This window comes from Dasypus novemcinctus, chromosome 3, assembly GCF_030445035.2.
Source record: "Dasypus novemcinctus isolate mDasNov1 chromosome 3, mDasNov1.1.hap2, whole genome shotgun sequence".
NCBI lineage: Eukaryota > Metazoa > Chordata > Mammalia > Cingulata > Dasypodidae > Dasypus > Dasypus novemcinctus.
Genome location: NC_080675.1, coordinates 58,883,374 through 58,901,459, shown reverse-complemented (window position 1 = coordinate 58,901,459; position 18,086 = coordinate 58,883,374). Strand labels below are relative to the sequence as shown.

Genomic DNA, 18,086 nt, shown 5'->3' with positions numbered 1-18,086 from the left:
ATATGTTTCTTTTTTTATTGTGTCATCTTGCTGCATCAACTCTCTGTGTGGGCGGCGCCATCCTTGGGCAGGCTGAACTTCTTTCGCGCTGGGTGGCTCTCCTTACGCAGCGCACTCCTTGCACGTGGGGCTCCCCTACGTGGGGGGCACCCGTGCATGGCACGGCACTCCTTGCACACATCAGTGCTGCGTGTGGGCTAGCTCCAACGCAGTGGTAGGCCAACGCCCTATCCACTGGGCCAAGTCTGCTTCACAGTATTAATATCATTTTGTGATGACTGGTGGTTGTATTAAATTATTGTGCCATTATACCTCAAAAAGATTGAAAAGTTCATTTATACTGCTTATGACTCAGAACTTTAGATTGTTAACTTCTGGGTAAAAGTAATCCAGTTTTACTCCCACAGATTAAGAATGAATGAACATTGGATACTGAGAACAAATTGAGAATACCGCAAAAATTGTGGCCATACATTGAAAAATTATGGTCCATGCAAGGCCAATATTCCAGCTTAAGTATATTTTTTAAGGATTAGTTGTGCAAATTTGGGGTTGGAAGAGAATCACAACCAATGCAAAAAGGCCATGATTTAGCCCATTAAAAAAATAGTCACTGCTTTTACAAAATCCTCTTCTTCCCCGATAGCTACCTACATACTGTTCTTTATCAAATCTAAGATGTCTTTACAACTACACCATTATTTTAGATTACCACTAAAAGGCAAAACATTGCTGAGTAATTTATGACAAGTCATTAATCATTAAATGCACCCACATTTCAGAGATATTAATGTATCTTAAAATGTGCATCTTAAAGTGAAATATAAATATATAAAAAATATGGACATGGTAAAAATCGCAGCTGCCACTTCATTATATCTTTTCGAAGCAAACAGTGCATAGACGTTTCATATGTTATGAAATGTTTTATGCAGCCTTTTTTCCTAGTCAAGTTTATTAGCAACATGGCTTAGAAAATTATAAACACATTCTTGTTAACTAAAGCTAAATGCAAGGCACCATTTCCCTCTGTGACACAATTTTTATGTAGTATGACTTACCTAACCTATAATTTTTGTTTCCTATAAGAAGAGTTTAAGATAACACAGTAAGAACACCATTTAAGGGGGCTTATTAAAATACCAAAGTTAGTAGACAATCTTGCCTTTTTCTAGGCTTATTTTTTAACATGTGTTTTTAATTACCAGAATATACCTAATAAAGTGATTGTCATGCTAAGGCTGTAGGAACCCTCAAATGACAAAACTACCTTTGTTGCTTTCACTAAAATCAGATCAAAATGACCCATCTATTAAGTAAATCTGTAAAGGTCATCCTCAGATTTGTAGTGCACTCTGTATTGGTGAAGGGTTTCCATTGCAACCATTATGGGAAATTGACTTTTAGTGGACTACATGGAGTCCAAAATCCAGATGAAGTAGGTAAGTCAAAGGGATGAGAAACAGGTGGTCTTTACTTTACAAAGTCATTTTACAAAGAATACACAAATCTAAAACTTGATGAGTCAGGACCAGGGTTCAGTAAAGACTCAAGAAAAACACAAAAAACATTAGGCTTCCAACAAAAGATTGTTCATCACAGTTTTAATGTAACATGGAATACAAAAGATTAGAAATATTAATAAAGTATCTAATTCTCACTTCAACTTAAAAAATAATTAAAATAAATAAAATCAAAACAAGATAGCAACCAGAACAACAGTACCATAATAATCATATTAAATAGATAAGCTTCCATCATTTTAAGAATGTGACAATTGCAGTATGGTACATTCTTAAACATCCAATTATGTAATATTACATTTTTCATAAAAATGCTACTCAAAACTAAGGCTTCAGATAACTATGAAAAGATGAGAAATCATATTGGAGGTATAGGATATGCCAGAATTTGCTAATTCACTGGTAAAAAGTACCTCACATATCCCACTATATTAGTTTTTTCTTAAGTATTTTTAACAAATGATTTTATCTACATTAGGATTTTATATAACCTTTAAACTATACATTTTAATTGTTTTATTTTGAACCCTGCCACATTTTATATTAGTTTTCATTTCTACTCCTTTAAAAGGCTGACGATGTTGCTTGCTGGTATTAGGTTAAATACTGGACTGCACTACATTTAGTTATAGTATCTAACTTATGCAATTTCATGTAATTAATGTATGGGAAATGATACAATCCTAAATGTTATTTAGACATGTTTCTTTGAAACAAAAATATTTAATCTCTGGAATGTAATAATATACATATTCAAATGTTGCTGTTGTTTTAATTGAGTAGTATAGGTAGTAGATATTTAACTCCTGATTAGCAAGAAATGAAGCCAAATTTTAGAAAAGATTCAAGTTAAAAATATATTCCTTTGGTTAAAAATCACTACTTCATAATATTCATTTATCATCTAAATTTACAGCATGTCCCACCAAAGTAATCTAAATGATATCATACTTGTAATATTACAATGTTTTTTCTGTCCAGTATTTATAGAGGTCAGTGAGTTGTAGCAACAAAATATTGTAACTCTAGGGAGAGTATATAACCTTGTTGCATTAGCTCCTTTGACAAATGTCTTAAGATTTTTACTTTAGAAACCTCCGGCACATGTAGTTTTCTTCAGAGACTGTATATCCAAACTTTTTATAGAAACCAATATTTTGTGGTAGACATTCAAGGGTAATCTTGTAACAGTTCAGTTTCTTGCTTAGCAAAGTAAGGGTTGATAATAACCTGAAATTAAAAAGGGGAGTATATTCATAGAATATTTTTACTAAAAATCGATCTTATTAACAATATGAATGAATAAGAAAAATTAAGACATCAAATTTATATCAGAAATAAGATTATACCATTTAAATGTCTATTCATTTAAATATTCTAATTGTAAGTAGATAAGCATTTAAATCACCCAAAGCATTTTATTTGGTTTCAAATAACTTTAGTAATCTCCAGCTCCTTGGGAGGACAAATAATAAACTCACCCTAAACCCTATTTAAAAAGATGTATTAAGATTAACTTTAGCACTAGAGATTATCAACAATTATAGTAATAGAGCAAAATTATTTTGTAAAATAACTTTTATCTTAAATCTATTCAAACTGTTTTAGAAGAGTCAACATCCTGTGTTCTTGTTCTTTAATCATTTTTAAAGCTACTTTAATATTTTTGAAAGAATGTAGTAGATTAACTCTGGATTGGTCTTATTAAGTAGACACTAAGCAAAAAATCACACACTTTACAAATCCTTAAAGGATCCATTATCTAATATAAGAACGTGATACTAACTATCTTAGAGAGGAAAAAAACTAGAAATGATCCTCAAAATTTTCATGAAGTTTCTTATAGCTGTAGATGCTGAAAAATATCATATTGAACAGATAAGATCTTGAAAAGGTATAGTTAAGTTAAATGGGATAGAATACTAGAAATTAATTCTGTTTTGTTCATGAATGTATCCCAAATACTAGAGTCGTACCTAGCACATAGCAGATACTTAATATTTGAGTGAATTCCTTAAACTTCAGGAGAGGTAATATCAAAAAGCAGGTTCTACCTTATAAAATTGGCAAAAAATTTTGACTCTTATCTGTATTTTCCTTATAAATTATAGCTGAATATAGAGGATTACACAGTACAAGTATATGTTTCTAAAATGTTTGAGACTGAGATCACAGAACAATCTATTCTAAAAGAGGGGAACTTTTCCGGTGGTCTGAAGTATGACTTTGATTCACCCAAAAGTTTCTGTTTTCTGCTAATTTGAGAACATTGCTATTAAAAGTCCATAATGTCCAGCATCTGACCTTGCAATATCATTTGGGACAACTCCAAGACCAGAAAATGCCCCCATATCACAACTCTTTTTCCCTCTCCCTGCCCTCAGCAACTACCATGGCCAGTCTCCACATCAATGGTACAATTTCTTCCATCGCTAGAGTCATAATAGTTCCATAGTAGAATACCAGTAAGTCCACTCTAATCCATATTTTACTCCTCCATCCTGTGGACCCTAGGCTGGTAATGTCTACTCCACCTCTAAATCGAGACAGGGCTTAGATCCCACATGGCTGGTGGATGTGATTCTCCTGCTTGCAGTTGTAGGCACTCTCGGTTCCATGGTGTGGTGGATGACCATCTTCACCTCCCTGTTAGCTGATCTAGGTTAAGTCCAATGAACCGGAGAATAGGATTTGCAACTCAGCTGAGGCTCAGGGCCCGGCTGGCACAAGGCCAATCCAGAGATTTTAGTCTTCTGAGTATAAACCAATCCCAGCGCCAACCACAGGATCAGTAAGAGAGACAGAGGAGGCACATGTAGAAAGATCACATCTGAGTCCTTCTCCATCATACTCAGGAGCACAAATTCCAAAGTAGGGCCCATTAACAAGGCACTGAACTCCAGAGCCATCTGCTATGACCACAGAACCTGTGTGTCTCCATAGCCTTCAGGAGCACCAGTACCTGGGGTTGTATCTACTTTGGCTTTCTCTGGGATCCTGCTGAAACCTGCATAAGTGTGACCCCTCTGATGACTTCCTAGCTCTTTCTGAAGTCTCTTAGCCATATAAACTCATTTGTCTTTACCATTTCCCCCTTTTATTCAAGGTGCAGTGCAGCAGTGCTCCAAAATATATTCACTAAATGCAATGAATGTGCCCAATGATCAAAGAGGTTGTTGATGTGGGAGGAGTGGGGAGGGATAGGGTGTCGGGTATATAGGAACCTCTTATGTTTTTTAATGTAACATTTTTTGTGATCTTTGTATCTTTTTAAAAAAGATAATTAAAAAAAAAAAGTCCATACTTAAAGATGTTACTGTCTATAAAGGAGTATACTATATTTCTTATTTCCAAACTCAGAAATAAAACTAAGCATTAGAAGAACATTTTCTTCATTAATTTCAGTCTAAGCTATAGACTATGAAAGTTGTTCATATTAATGAAACCCAGAACTTCAAACAATTTTTAAAATAAGTATCTTGGAAAGAAACTGTAAACTAAAACATCTAAAGATTATCTGATTTATCCAGAGTTACCTGGTTTCTGCTTACTTACAATTTGCCAAGCTGTTTCCCTCTGCATTCATCACTAACGACAACATCTTCTACTCTTCCTCTCTGAAAATTTGACAATGTTTAAAGAACTGAATATCTTTGTTTTTAGATAAATCAACAAGTGACAGTTGATAACCACTCATTGATAAAAAGAAATGTTTTGTAAACTTGAACTCTACAGAAACCAAAAAACAATTTTAAAAATTTATTATTGAGGGAATAGTATCATGAACCTACTTGTGAGCCAATCTTGTTTTAGCTGTATCTCCAATCTCTCCGACCCTACTGTTTCAAAGCAATCTCAGAATCCACATCACCAAAATATAATCTTGTATGAAAGTACTACATCAACACTCTACTCCTTGCTTAGTGACAATTTACTGTAGAGACCTCCAAATAAAATTTATTAAATTTCTGGTAAAAAAAAAAAAACTTCCCAAATTCATAAAGCTTAAAAATTTCCCGTGTTTCCATCTTACTCTCACTGAATTACCTAGGTTATCTGTATTATTATATTTCATGAGAGTTCCTAAGGGGTGAAACACCTGACAAGAGCATTAGAAGTATTCATTAAAACAGAAGATGGTATTTTAGCACTTGGGCACTGATGGAAATTTAGGCTAATGTAGTATATTCAAAGTATTGTTTTTGAAATATGTAGTAGGGACCCAGCATTAGGGATTCAAAACATTACTGCCAAATTGCATGATACTGACTTGGTTTCTCTATGACTTTTAAGAAGCATAACCTTTCTCAGTGCAATATGGCTCTGGTTTTATAGTGAAAAGCAGTGCGTAAAAACCCCAGTATGTGTCTAAGGGAAACGAAATGTCAATTTTGCTATGAAATACCTATCCATTTACTGATGAGCACATACCTTAGCACAGGAATGGATGAATTTATGTTCAATTATCAGAGTTGCTGTAGCAACAATCTGTCCTAGAGTCACATCTTCCACAACAGTAACATAATAATCCCCAGATTTCTTCATGTGCTCAAAAGATTCTGTGGGAATTGGAAAACAAAGTGTTATATGGTAGAAATTCAACTTAATTAGGTACCAGAAAACTACAACTGGCAGACATGATGATTTGTAAAGTTATTTACCATAGTAATTTACAATTTCTGTTTCTAAAGAAATTATTTAAAACGACTAGTTGAAACACGAGCAATATAGAAATATAGTCAATACATTTTTAAAAATCTGCTAGGAAAAAAAGACTGATATAGCTATAGCTATTTATGAGCAGTTGCCATTTCTGTAATTAACAGATAAAAGTTTTCATGTCTTCATTATTTAGTTACTTTTAATAGATTTCTTTAATCTTTACAATTAAGAGCTATTGAAATATAACAAAACCTCAAATTTTAACAAGCATGTTTGCATGGTTACATTCTGTGACTTTTCATCTTTCAGTTTTAAATTTTTGCTTTGTATTGTTTTTGTTTTTATGGTAGTCAAGGGAGTAAAGAGTTTATTAACAAACAAGAAAATGAGAAAAGTCCAAGGTCTGAGGCATGGATGACAGGCGTGCTGCAGAGTGAGATGTGCTCGTGGGGCCCCAGGTTAGGCCTTTTTAAAGTCTTTCCTCCTCCACCTTCATAATGCTATGGCTGGGCCCCAACTCTTTGCTGTTCTGATTGGTTGCCCCACCTGTCAGTTCTCAAGGGGCCAAAGGAGAGGCCTTTTGAGGGTATCCAGGGCTTTCCTTGAATGAGATTCTCTTGGCCAGGGTCTCCTGGAATCCCTCAGGAGGTTTCCAGGTGGGTTCTCACAGCCACGTGGTCTGCTGACCATGTTGTCTGTTGGCCATGTTGTCTGCCGGACCTCAGCCACCTTCCCTCTTTTGCTATACTAACCTGTCTCGACTTTCCTCCATCCCCCGGGGGTTTACACTCTTATTCTTAAGGGGGTGCTGAAGGGCAATGGTCATTCTTCTTCAGCTACTTCCTGCTGGTTGGGGGAGTAGGCCTTAACTGACAAGGTGTAAAACCCTCCAGCGACTCTACTGCAGTTGAGGGAAGATGGGTTTGGAACCCTGGTTGGAACTGGATGAAATCCCTGCATGACTAATAAGGTGTTGATTCTGGAAGAAATAAACTTAGTTAGAATTTAAGAAAGCTGGTCCTACTTAAAAGGATAAAGAAGATGGTGAGAAGCAGGTCCAAAAAGGGGGTCAACCAAGACATACTGGACCATGAGAGTGAGAAAGGCCAAGTGCCTTCAGAGGCTGCATCCTCCCAAAGTTGATGGGAAACAGCATTCTTCCTTAATTTCTTTTATGCTGTTGGTTAACTCTACAGAGATTGTGGTTGACCTGCTGGGTTTGGGTATAAACTGCCAACCCCAGTTCTTACAGCAGCGGTTATGCTTAGGACAGCTGGGAGAGGTATAAAGAGAGGCACTGCCCTACACATAAACTCACAGAGACAGTATAGGCAACAAGAGAAGCATATCGCAAACAAAATAAAGACAGTACTTAAGAGAGCCATTACTTTATCTTATAGGCACTTTATAATTAATAAATTTACCTTTGTCTTAATTTATCTTTATCTTAATTTCATTAAACATGAACTTACACTTTTCATCACCTTAAAGACTTAATACATTAATGCTAATTTACTTAATTGGTATTCTATATACCTAGAAATACTTTTTTAGAAATAGAATGATAATTTTTTATTGCTTTGTAAGCATCTTATGAAGTAGGTGGAAAATTGTCTCCATTTCCAAGTAATTTTCCCAAGGTCACATATCAAATAGGAGCCAAAAAGGAAAAAATACTTTCCCCTTACATTGATTTAGTACTAATACTCCTGAAATAACATGGTTTTATCATCTAATCTAGTATGCACATTTAGAGGAATTCAGGTTTAAAAAATGAGTCTAATATCTCATATTGTTTATTTCCAAGGTTTCATTCTAGATAGGGGTCTGGAATAGAAAGAAGAAATAGATTCAATGAAGGAAAACAATGAGAATCAAAGTATGATGGTCTTCATTTTCAGGATGGTCAGACAGAGTTCAAAACAAACGTACCTATTGAAGGATATGAAGAAATTCTAGAAAACAGGAAAAAGCAGTGGTTGTAGAAAGGAAAGAGCACTAGATGGAGTCAGGAAGGTTCTAGTCCTTTCTGTACCAGTTACCTATGATCTTGAGTAAGTCATTTGAGATCTTTGAATCTCCATTGCTTCATACATAAAAACAAACTGAGCTAACTCTCTAAGATACCTGCTAAACGTAAATTTCCGTATAAGTGAATCAAAAAATAAATTCTCTTACATTTTTGATTTGGTGACTGAGTTTCTGTAATAAACTTACATGAAGGCAAATACAAGGAAAAAATCACTTGAGTGGCTGCCAACTAGGTCATATGCTATAATAATCGTCTAAAAGTACTCAGGTATTTTGCAAAACTAGGCAATTGCTATATTTTGGTCCTAGAATAATTCAGCCACATTAACATTTAAATTGAGAACATTAACTAATTCATTATTTGAACAACTTCCAGCTATATGAACAAGAACACATGTAGGCACTGAACAGAGCTCTAAACAAAAATAAAAACTGATCTCCTTTTATTTTCATAAAGAAAAAAGAGGCTATAGTACTTACGCATAAATTGCTCAGGGTTGACGACTCCAGTCTCTGTTAGCTGACCCAGTACCTTAAAAAAGCCTGGTTTTGAGAAACAGGTTTCAGGTAATGAGAAGAGCAAATGGAATGTATTATACCAAAAGAAGTAATTTCTTAAGCTGGTGGGAATATGAGCAATTTTTTCTCAAAAATTTCCGTAATCAGTTGTCATTTTTAAAATAAATTATTATTTAAAAAGATCAAATTGAAATATATTGCTTTCTATAATCATACATATTACAAAGAATAATAAATTTCACCTATGATTTTGTGTACACAAAATTTTTGGATTAGTGATTACCTTACTACTCTATACTTACAGAACCAGTGCATATATTTTTCAGTGTAATTTGTATTAACTGGAGGCATGCCAAATTTTCTTAAGGTTCCTAGTTCACTTTGTTTTTTAATTTATTCAGTTTTACTGAGATGTATTCATATATCATACAACCTACCTAGTTAACTTTTAACTCACTAATTTATCTTAACAGTATATTTTAGAACTTTGAGAATCTTAACTTCTATACATTAAATGAATTTGACCAAAATCAATTTCTTCAAATATCCTACTGTGAAAAGTAGAAGTTGATTTTTGATTACCAAACTTTAAGCAAAAAATTATTTTGGAGAATGTAGATGTTTAAAAAAAAGAAATTCATGTAGACAAAACCTTTTGCAATTTATTATACAAGGCAAATCATCTATATGTCACGCCTCTTCCCAACTTAGAGAAGATTCTTATGTGTCATTATACATGATAATTTCACCTTTGTTTATGAAAAGTATTTTTGGCTTCTTAGGAGGTAACAATGCGGCACTTATATCATTTGAAATGTTTCATGGTAATATTTGTTCTTAGCCATAGACTGGAATTTAGTGTTCTAGTTCTTTAAAAATTAAGTACAAAAATATTCCAAAAGTCAAATATTTTTTAAAAATTATAAGCATCATTATATTTGTGGAGAAAATAGAAGGCTACTTATAATTCTCACCAGGATTTTTAAACTGAGTCCATACCTCTATTTAAGTCAGCAGTACAAAGAGGCCTCAAAACCAAACCTTCTCCAGGATGTGTTGGAGAAATAGCTGGAGAAAAAGTAGCTGTATTCTGGCTCCAGTCTACTTCGAGCAGACTTGGGTCAAACATAGGAGTTTCATCAGGTTTCATTCTTGTAATGCAGTCTAAAATAAAATTTTAAAATGTTACAGCCTTTTATTTATTTATTCTTAAACATATTAATTTTATTGATACATATTAATAAAGCAAAGAATTTATCCAAAGTACAGACTTTTATTTAATTATGATTGGAGCAAGTTAATTTCTTAAAAATTAATGCAATTAGAAAAATTCTTCAACAGAGCTGAGGGGAATTATACTCTAAGATGAATCAAATCATGACTATTATCAGAAAATGGATTCTTATACAAGTGACTAAATTAAGAAGTATTAAACTTTAAACCCCATTTTCTGGCAAGCTTTTGAAGAATTTTCTCCTATGGGTTGGTTCATAGTGTAGCCATGTGAACAAGCCCCTGACTTCTCAAGGCTCTTGTATTTTTCAGATTATACTTTTAGATTTTATTATTGAGTTGAGAAATCCTATTTGTTAGTCTTATCTCCCAACAAGGAAGGCTTATTGGGCATGCACCTTGTTTACATGGACCATGAACAGAAAATAATTGATGAAATGGCTCAAATTACTTAATTATTTTCGACATTCACAACATTCAAGACATTCATTTGGTCTTAGCTTTGATAAATTCACATTAAGAGCGTCTGGGTATTTTTTCACAACAGGTTTTCTAAAAATCTATAATGGTAGTTTTCTCAGCTGCATCTAAGCAGAATAGCCAGTGTTCATCATGATACTGAAAAACAGTCCACTATGGTATTTTCTCATCTTGAACATTCAGAATTGGACAAGTTATCACTAGTTGGGGTCTATTAAGACTGAGACTAAATAATAGAGATACATCAATAGAAGGGATGAAAACAAATTATGCAAAGCATACAGTGATAGGGACACTTCCATAAAGTACAGAGTTGCTAGAAGATACAAGGTCTTCCTAACAATTTTTAGGAGTCTATAAAGCAACTCTCAACTTTCATTTCTATCCCTATACCTGATTGAAAAAACTTCTATTTGATATCTGCCTCTACCACTTCTTTGAAACAAAGAATTTAAACAAGGAATCATTACAGGAAAAAGTCCCTTTAAGGCAACAACTTTCCCAATAACCCAACTCCCACATGTTTTCTATTTTATAAGACATAATATACTTAAGGGTAAATTTTCTTAGCTTTTCCTTAAAGTCAATTAAACTGTGTAATCCTATGTAATTATACAGATAATGCTGCAATACAACACAGGCTTTGGGAAGCGCTAATGCGAGCAAGGAGTGCCCTGCCATGGAGGGGTGTCCCCTGCGTAGGGGAGCCCCACACACAAGGAATGTGCCCCGTAAGGAGAGCTGCCCAGCGCGAAAGAAAGTGCAGCCTGCTCAGGAATGGCGCCGCACACACGGACAGCTGATGCAGCAAGATGACGCAACAAAAAGAAACACAGATTCCGGGTGCCGCTGATAAGGATAGAAGCAGTCACAGAAGAACACATGGTGAATGGACAATCAAAGCAGACAACTGGGGTGGGGGCGGGGGGGGGGGGGGGAGAAATAAAAAAATAAAATCTTAAAAAAAAGAGGTTAACTCTAGTTCAGCACTTTATGTCCTATGCACTATTCAAAGAATTTTACACAATACTAATTCACTTACTTTAACAAAGCATTGGGATATTATATATTATCCTCATTTTAACAGATGAGGAAATGTAGGCACAGAGATGTTAAGTAACTTGTCAGGGTCACAACAGAAGGAGTGGAGCAAGGACTTAAACCTAGAATGGGAAAAGCATGAGCTTAAGAGTCAGGCATGGTGTTCAAATGTCAACACTGTGAGTTTGGCTTAATTATGCTCTTAGAATCTATTTCCTCATTTGTAAAATGGAGATGAAATTACTGGAAGGATGAAAAGAATTATTATATGCAAGCACCTAAAAGTGCATGGCACATTTCATGTCCTCAACAAGATAGACTCTAGTCAGCAATTATTTTTAAAATCATGTTTATAAATTCTTGAGATTTTTTTTTCTCCTTTAAATTAATGAGTCACTGTATATCTATTAGTGGCCTGGTCCTGTGTGGGGTTTGGGGACCATGAAAAGAATGACACAGGTTATCTATTATTATGGTTATGTCAAACCAAGTGTGATGGTTAGGGTAATGTGTCAACTCAGCCAGGTAATTGTGCCCAGCTGTTTGGTCAGGCAAGCACTGGGCTAACTGTAACACAAGGACATTTATGGACTTTAGTCACCAGTGAGTTTATTGCATAGATAGCTGATTACATCTACATCAATCAGGGAGACTGCCATCAGCAGTGAGTGATGCTTTATCCAGTTGATTGCCTTAAAAGAGGAAATGATTTCAGCATTCAGAGAGAACTTCCCAGCTCATCTTTGGACAAAGTCTCCCAGAAACTCATCAAAGACCTTCATTGGACTTCCATCGGAGACCCTGGTTTGCAGACTGCCTGTGAACGTGGAGTTGTACATTCCCACAGTTACATGAGAGACTCATAAAATCTCATACTATTGACAGATATTTCGTATTGATTCTGTTTAGCTAGAGAACTCTAAGACACCAAGTTAGCATCCTTGGATACAAAAGAAAGAAAAAAAATCATAGTTTATCATGTAAAATTTCGCGATGTTTTTTCTCCCTCCAAAAGGACTCAGATCAACGCATGCTTTAAAAACTACCTAATCTTGTTCTATACAATAAATTGTGATGGTTAAAAGAAGCACTTGCATCAAACTTCACATGAAACAGATTTTTAATAGAATAATTTTAGTGCATGCATTTTTTGAAAAAGATTTATTCATTTATTTTTCTCCCCTCCCCTGCGCCCCAGTTGTCTGTTCTGTTCTCTGTGACTATTTGCTGCGTGCTTTTCTTTGTCCGCTTCTGTTGTCAGCGGTACAGGAATCTGTATTTCTTTTCGTTGTGTTATCTTGTTGTGTCAGCTCTCTGCGTGTGCAGCGCCATTCTTGGGCAGGCTGCACTTTCTTTTGCACTGGGCGGCTCTCCTTATGGGGCACATTCCTTGCGTATGGGGCTCCCCTATGTAGGGGTAGTGCATGCATTTTAGAGTATGACCCTGATAATTGGGCCCTGAAGATTTGGGGTGTAATATCAGAAAGATGGGTAGCAATCTTGTTGTTTTCAGGTATGCAGCTAAATAGGCTATTTATCAATAAAAGAAAATGTGTACTTTAAATGCAGAAGCCAGAAAGAATGAAAAATTTAAGGTCTTCAAGGCAACAGTTTGATATTTGTTGTAAGCACAAAGCTTAAAGAAAGCTCAAAAGGGAATCCAGAGGAACATTAACAAAATTAACAGTGAACTAGATTCCTTTTTCCTATAATGTTGCCTGAGTTTACAATAAAATACATGTAGCCTAGAAAACATGCAAAATACTTTTTCCATAAGAGAATGTTAATTTCCATGAGAGAGAGGGGAGAGATACACGGGATAATTAAGGATTATGGAGCCATTTAATTAATTTTAGTCAGTAAATTACTAATATTTTTCCTTTGCTTTTCTTTAACCATATGGTCTTATTTCATGAGTGATTGTAAAGATAAATAATAGTGGTTAACATGTATGGAGTGTTTATATTTATTAACTATTAACTGTCAAAACACAATGAAAGGGAAGCAGATTTGGCTCAACCAATAGAGCATCCACCTACCACATTGGAGGTCCAGGGTTCAAATCCAGGGCCTCCTGACCTGTGTGATGAGCTGGCCCACGCACAGTGTTGATGCCACAAGGAGTGCCGTGCCATGCAGAAGTGTCCCCCGCGTAGGGAGCCCCACGCACAAGGAGCATGCCCCGTAAGGAGAGCTGCCCAGTGTGAAAAAAGTGCAGCCTGCCCAGGAATGGTGCCACACACACAGAGAGCCGACGCAGCAAGATGACAGAACAAAAAGAGACACAGAATCCTGGTGCCGCTGACAAGAATACCATCAGACACAGAAGAACATACAGTGAATGGACACAGAGAGCAGACAGGTGGGGCGGGGGTGGGTGGGTAGGGAAGGGGAGAGAAATAAAAAATAAATCTTTAAAAAAGCAAAACAAAAAACAACACAATAAAAGATGTATTAATATCCCGATCTTACAGATGAGGAAGTAGGCATGGTAACAGGCTCAGGGCTCAAAGCCAATGAAGAACCCAGGTAGGATTCAAAACCAGCAGCAGAACTGGCTTTATAGGTACTTGACATGTGCATATGCACCAGGACCCCAGGATTGGTTTAATCTCTGCTGTCACCATCTTGAAATTCTTAATTTCTGAAAAAAGAAGCCTGACTGCATTTTGCACTGATCACCAGACTTCCTGGTTTTTTTGTTTTTTGTTTTTGAGGTACCAAGGGTCAGGGATTAAACCTGGGACCTCATGTGTGAGAAGCAGGCACTCAACCACTGAGCCACATCTGCTTCCCTGAGTTGGTTTTTCATTTGTTTTGCTTGCTTTTTTGTTTTTTCATGAGGCACTGGGAACTGAACCCTGGACCTCACATGTGGGAGTCAGGCACTCAATCTCTTGAGTCACATCCACTCCCTCTTAACCATTACACTGCAGATGCATTAGAGTAGATGAATTTTTTACCATATTGTTTTTACAGGAGTTAAAAATGTAGCCAAAAGCAGCACATAGGATCTAATATTTGAAAATATATACTTCAGACTAATTGCAACACATTAAATAAACAAAGCACTCTGGATAGATAAGAATTCATTAACCAAGCATTCAGAAATTAATGTTAAAATGCTTTTGTGAGCTATTTTACATTAAAGGGCCTGCTTAAGTTTATACCTTCTTTATCTCACTCCAGCGAAGAGTAAAATTCTACTGGTACCCCACTAATGTGCTAGGCAAATTAAACTAAGATGTGATTTTGACAACAAATTTCAAAGGATTTTAGAAAAAAATTAAATAGGTAATTGTATTTGATTTACAAAATAAATATTATAATCTTAGATAACCCAGGTACTGCAAAACATCTCCACATAGAGAAAGCAGAATCTGCTAGGAAATTTCAGTAAATTTACACAGTTATTTGAAACTGAATATCATAGATTAATTATCATGGGGTTTTAGATTAAATTTTAAAAAGCAAATCCTTGCCCTCAAATATTTCTCAATAAATTTTCTTGTTTAAATGGTAAATTAGCATGCATTTACAAGGCCCATATATGCCTAACCTTAGCCCAATTAATGCCTACAGAAGGAACAATGAATGCTGTAAGACTCATCTGGAGATCATATTTCAGAAAATCCAGACAAGATTCCTTAACTACCACAAGTGGTATCACAAAAACCAGGCACCAAACTCTCATTTACTAGGATTGCATCAGGTTTTCATTCAGTTGACTATTGGACATAATTTGAAGAACAATGTGGTTTCTTAGCCCCTATAGGGATTAGACAGCTTTATAAATATATATATAAATAAAAATGGGGAAAAGCTGTTAGAAGCAACAATTGAGAGTAACAAATGATAGACCCTGGGAAGAAAGGCTTCAAAGTCGATATACAAATTTGAAAGGTATAATAAAAGGCCGAAGCTCAACTGCCGTACATATCTCAAGGGATTCTGAAGAATCACAACATTATGTGTGTCCATGGTGAATGGGAGGAGGGAGATTCATTTTGCTGTTTAAGACATTAGGGTTCATCTACATGCATTTTATAACAAGTTTAATAATTTGACTCAATTTTAATCTAAGGAACACTAAACTCCCTGACGATTTTAATAACTTGGCTACATTTATTGAATTGTGCATACATGTCACTTGAACATTTCCTAAAGTATTTTCTGGTACCGTTTATTTGATCCTTACAACCTAGGCATTATTCACACACTACCAACGAGGTAGCTGGAACACGAAGGTTTCATCACTTGCCCCAAAGTAACTAAACACACGAGAGGCTAAACTCCTCCTTATCTTGTTTCCCCATCCTGAGCTCTTTAATACTGTACTCAAAGTACGTCACTCTTCCACATCATCATACCAGACAGGTAGCACTGTCTCGCCTATTCTAAAAAAAAAAAAAAAAAAAAAAAGGAAAAGGAAAGAACTCGGCTTAAATATAACTGGTTTAAATGATTTCTTGAGATCCATTGTAAGATTCACTTATGAGTCATATCCTAACAAAGTGAATCCCATAATCGCAGCTTGAATTTTGTAAGGAATTTAAGAGTTCGGCTTAATAAAATCAGCTCTTGCAACAGAAAACACAGTACGCGGCGAGTAGAGGAGACACCGGCCCCAAGAGACAAAGGCTGTCCCTATCACCCCCTGGAAAGCCCGGGTCTAGTCGGTCAGGAGATTCCCTTCCTGCAGGAGCGTGTGCTCAGCGGCTCCCCGCCAACCCGGAGCGCGCCGGAAAGGGACGCGTGGAAGGAAGCCCATTCAAAACCCACGGCTGCAGGACCGCCAGCAACTGTCTCGATCCTGCACGCCGAGAGTTAGCTTCCACCCCAGTCGCTGCTTCTGGCCCAAACCCGGGACCCCTACATGGCCAGGACCACAGGCCATCCTGCTAACCTCTCCTCCAGGCGGGAGCCCGCTCCCCTGGCTCCACGCGGCGCGCTCCGCCCCCACGTGCCGCCCGCTGGCGGAGAGAAACGCCGGCTGCCCCACGAGCACCTCCCGGGGGCTCGCCCGCCTGGCGGAGGGCAGCACACACACCTGCTGGAGAAATCCGGGGGCAGGCCCGGCGGCCGCCCCGGACTCCCGGCCCCGGCCCGCGCCCGCCCCTCAGCCCTCGTCCGCTCCTCACCCGCAGACGCCCCGCAGGAGGCGCCCTCTCCAGGTCCTTTCGGAGCCTCACGCACCCGCGTGCGCCGCACCGGATCCGGATCCGGCTTCAACCCAGCCCCGCCGGCTGCACTCCCACGCCACTGTAGCCGCCGCGTCCGCCCCTAGGCAAACAGCTGCCTAGACGTGGCAGCGCCATCGCCTTCACCCCGCCCCTGTCTTCTTACGTAGGGCGGCGCGCAGGCGGGCGGGGGCGGGGGCGAGGCCCGCGGGAGCCGGGAAAGCAGGGGCGCGGGCTGGGCCGAGTGGGGCGGGGCCGGCGGGCGCGTCACTGCGCGGTGCGGCGACGAAGACGCCTCGGCGCTCAGCTCTGCTGTGGCGCTGGGACCAGGGATTTAATGTCGCTGCTCTTTCTCCGCGGCATACCTTACTGTGTCAGTATCTCGGTTTATCAGGAAATAAACATACTTAGGAGTCAGCGGAGCAGTGGGCCCCGTGGCTACAAGAGTGTAAAGACGATGTACAGTGCGGGCCTCTGGTTCTACTAGACCAAAGGACAGTCATCTTTTATAGGCGTCATTTATGTTTTGTTGCCTCTTCCCTCAGGATTCAAGCCGTTAAGTAGGTTCAGCTACTCACTGGCAGTCCAAAACGCCTCGTCCCCAGTTTTCTAAGCGACAACCCCTGCCTTCTTGGAACTTTGAGTTTGGTCTACTGTTCTATTCTTCTGAAACCATTTTTTTCCCCTTCAAATAATTTTTGGATGAAGGTGATGTTAGGGCGTTGGAGGTCAAAGATGGCAAGTTTGCCCCTCGGAAGTCATTTGGCAATGTCTGGAACATCTTGGACTTCACTTGGGCAGAGAGGTTCGGCTGGAAAGTAGGGGGCCGTGGTGGGGGATGCTGCCAAACATCCTACAATGCACAGTAAGGTGCCCAAAGAGAAAGAATTTTCTGGCCCAAAATGTCCATAGTGCTCAGGTTGAGAAACCCTGGATTAGAAGAAGGAGAATATTTCCTTTAGACTTTTCTCTGAGCACCCATTCCAAAGTGTCTCATCTAAATAGCACTTGTCCCCATTTTTCAAATTAGGAAAAAAAGATTCTGAAGTGTTAAGTAATTTGCCAAAGTCACGTAGCTGATAAAGCTCCCCTTCCTGGCCTTGCACCATAATTTTCAACTTATTGAAATTGGAAAATATTTTCTTCTTAATCCATTCTATCCAAAGAACACCAAATAATCTATATGAAAATATATCTTCTGCTCTTTTGTGAAATTTAAATATCAGTTAACTCCATGATTCATGCACTCTCATAACTTTAAGCATCTGTGAGGATAATGACAGCCTCATGTCTGTATACAACCCTATTTTTTTCACCATACATACAAAAAACTGTATAAGGCATAAATAAAAATAAACATCCACCTACACACCACTGATCTTAAGAAACAGTCTTGGGAAGCGGACTTGGCCCAGTG

The 18,086-nt window shown here is 37.7% G+C and overlaps 1 protein-coding gene across 5 annotated transcripts; it reads right to left on the bottom strand.

Moving 5' to 3' along the window:
* Nucleotides 1-1,576: 1,576 nt before the first annotated feature.
* On the bottom strand, nucleotides 1,577-16,929 carry LOC101425877 (glucosamine 6-phosphate N-acetyltransferase). 5 transcript variants are annotated; one of them, XM_058293419.1, is made up of 6 exons: nucleotides 16,631-16,929; nucleotides 9,735-9,899; nucleotides 8,697-8,759; nucleotides 5,955-6,082; nucleotides 5,079-5,140; nucleotides 1,577-4,276 (listed from the first exon to the last, which is right to left on the bottom strand). In XM_058293419.1, exons 2-6 carry the CDS (start codon nucleotides 9,883-9,885, stop codon nucleotides 4,222-4,224), a joined length of 459 nt encoding a protein of 152 aa, XP_058149402.1. In that variant the 5' UTR covers nucleotides 9,886-9,899; nucleotides 16,631-16,929; the 3' UTR covers nucleotides 1,577-4,221. The 5 variants fall into 5 exon arrangements, with proteins under 5 accessions (XP_058149402.1, XP_058149403.1, XP_004449394.1 ...); XM_058293420.2 differs by having other exon boundaries at nucleotides 1,577-4,273; XM_004449337.4 differs by having other exon boundaries at nucleotides 1,577-2,753.
* Between the last annotated feature and the right edge of the window lie 1,157 nt (nucleotides 16,930-18,086).

What these genes read in the sequence shown, in the direction of transcription:
- LOC101425877 (XM_004449337.4), bottom strand. Translation starts at nt 9,885, where the DNA reads ATGAAACCTGATGAAACTCCTATGTTTGACCCAAGTCTGCTCGAAGTA. An exon ending in TACTGCTGACTTAAATAGAG is followed by an intron (nt 8,760 to 9,734) that starts GTATGGACTCAG and finishes TCTCAAAACCAG; the next exon opens with GCTTTTTTAAGGTACTGGGT. An exon ending in CAACCCTGAGCAATTTATGC is followed by an intron (nt 6,083 to 8,696) that starts GTAAGTACTATA and finishes CAATTCCCACAG; the next exon opens with AATCTTTTGAGCACATGAAG.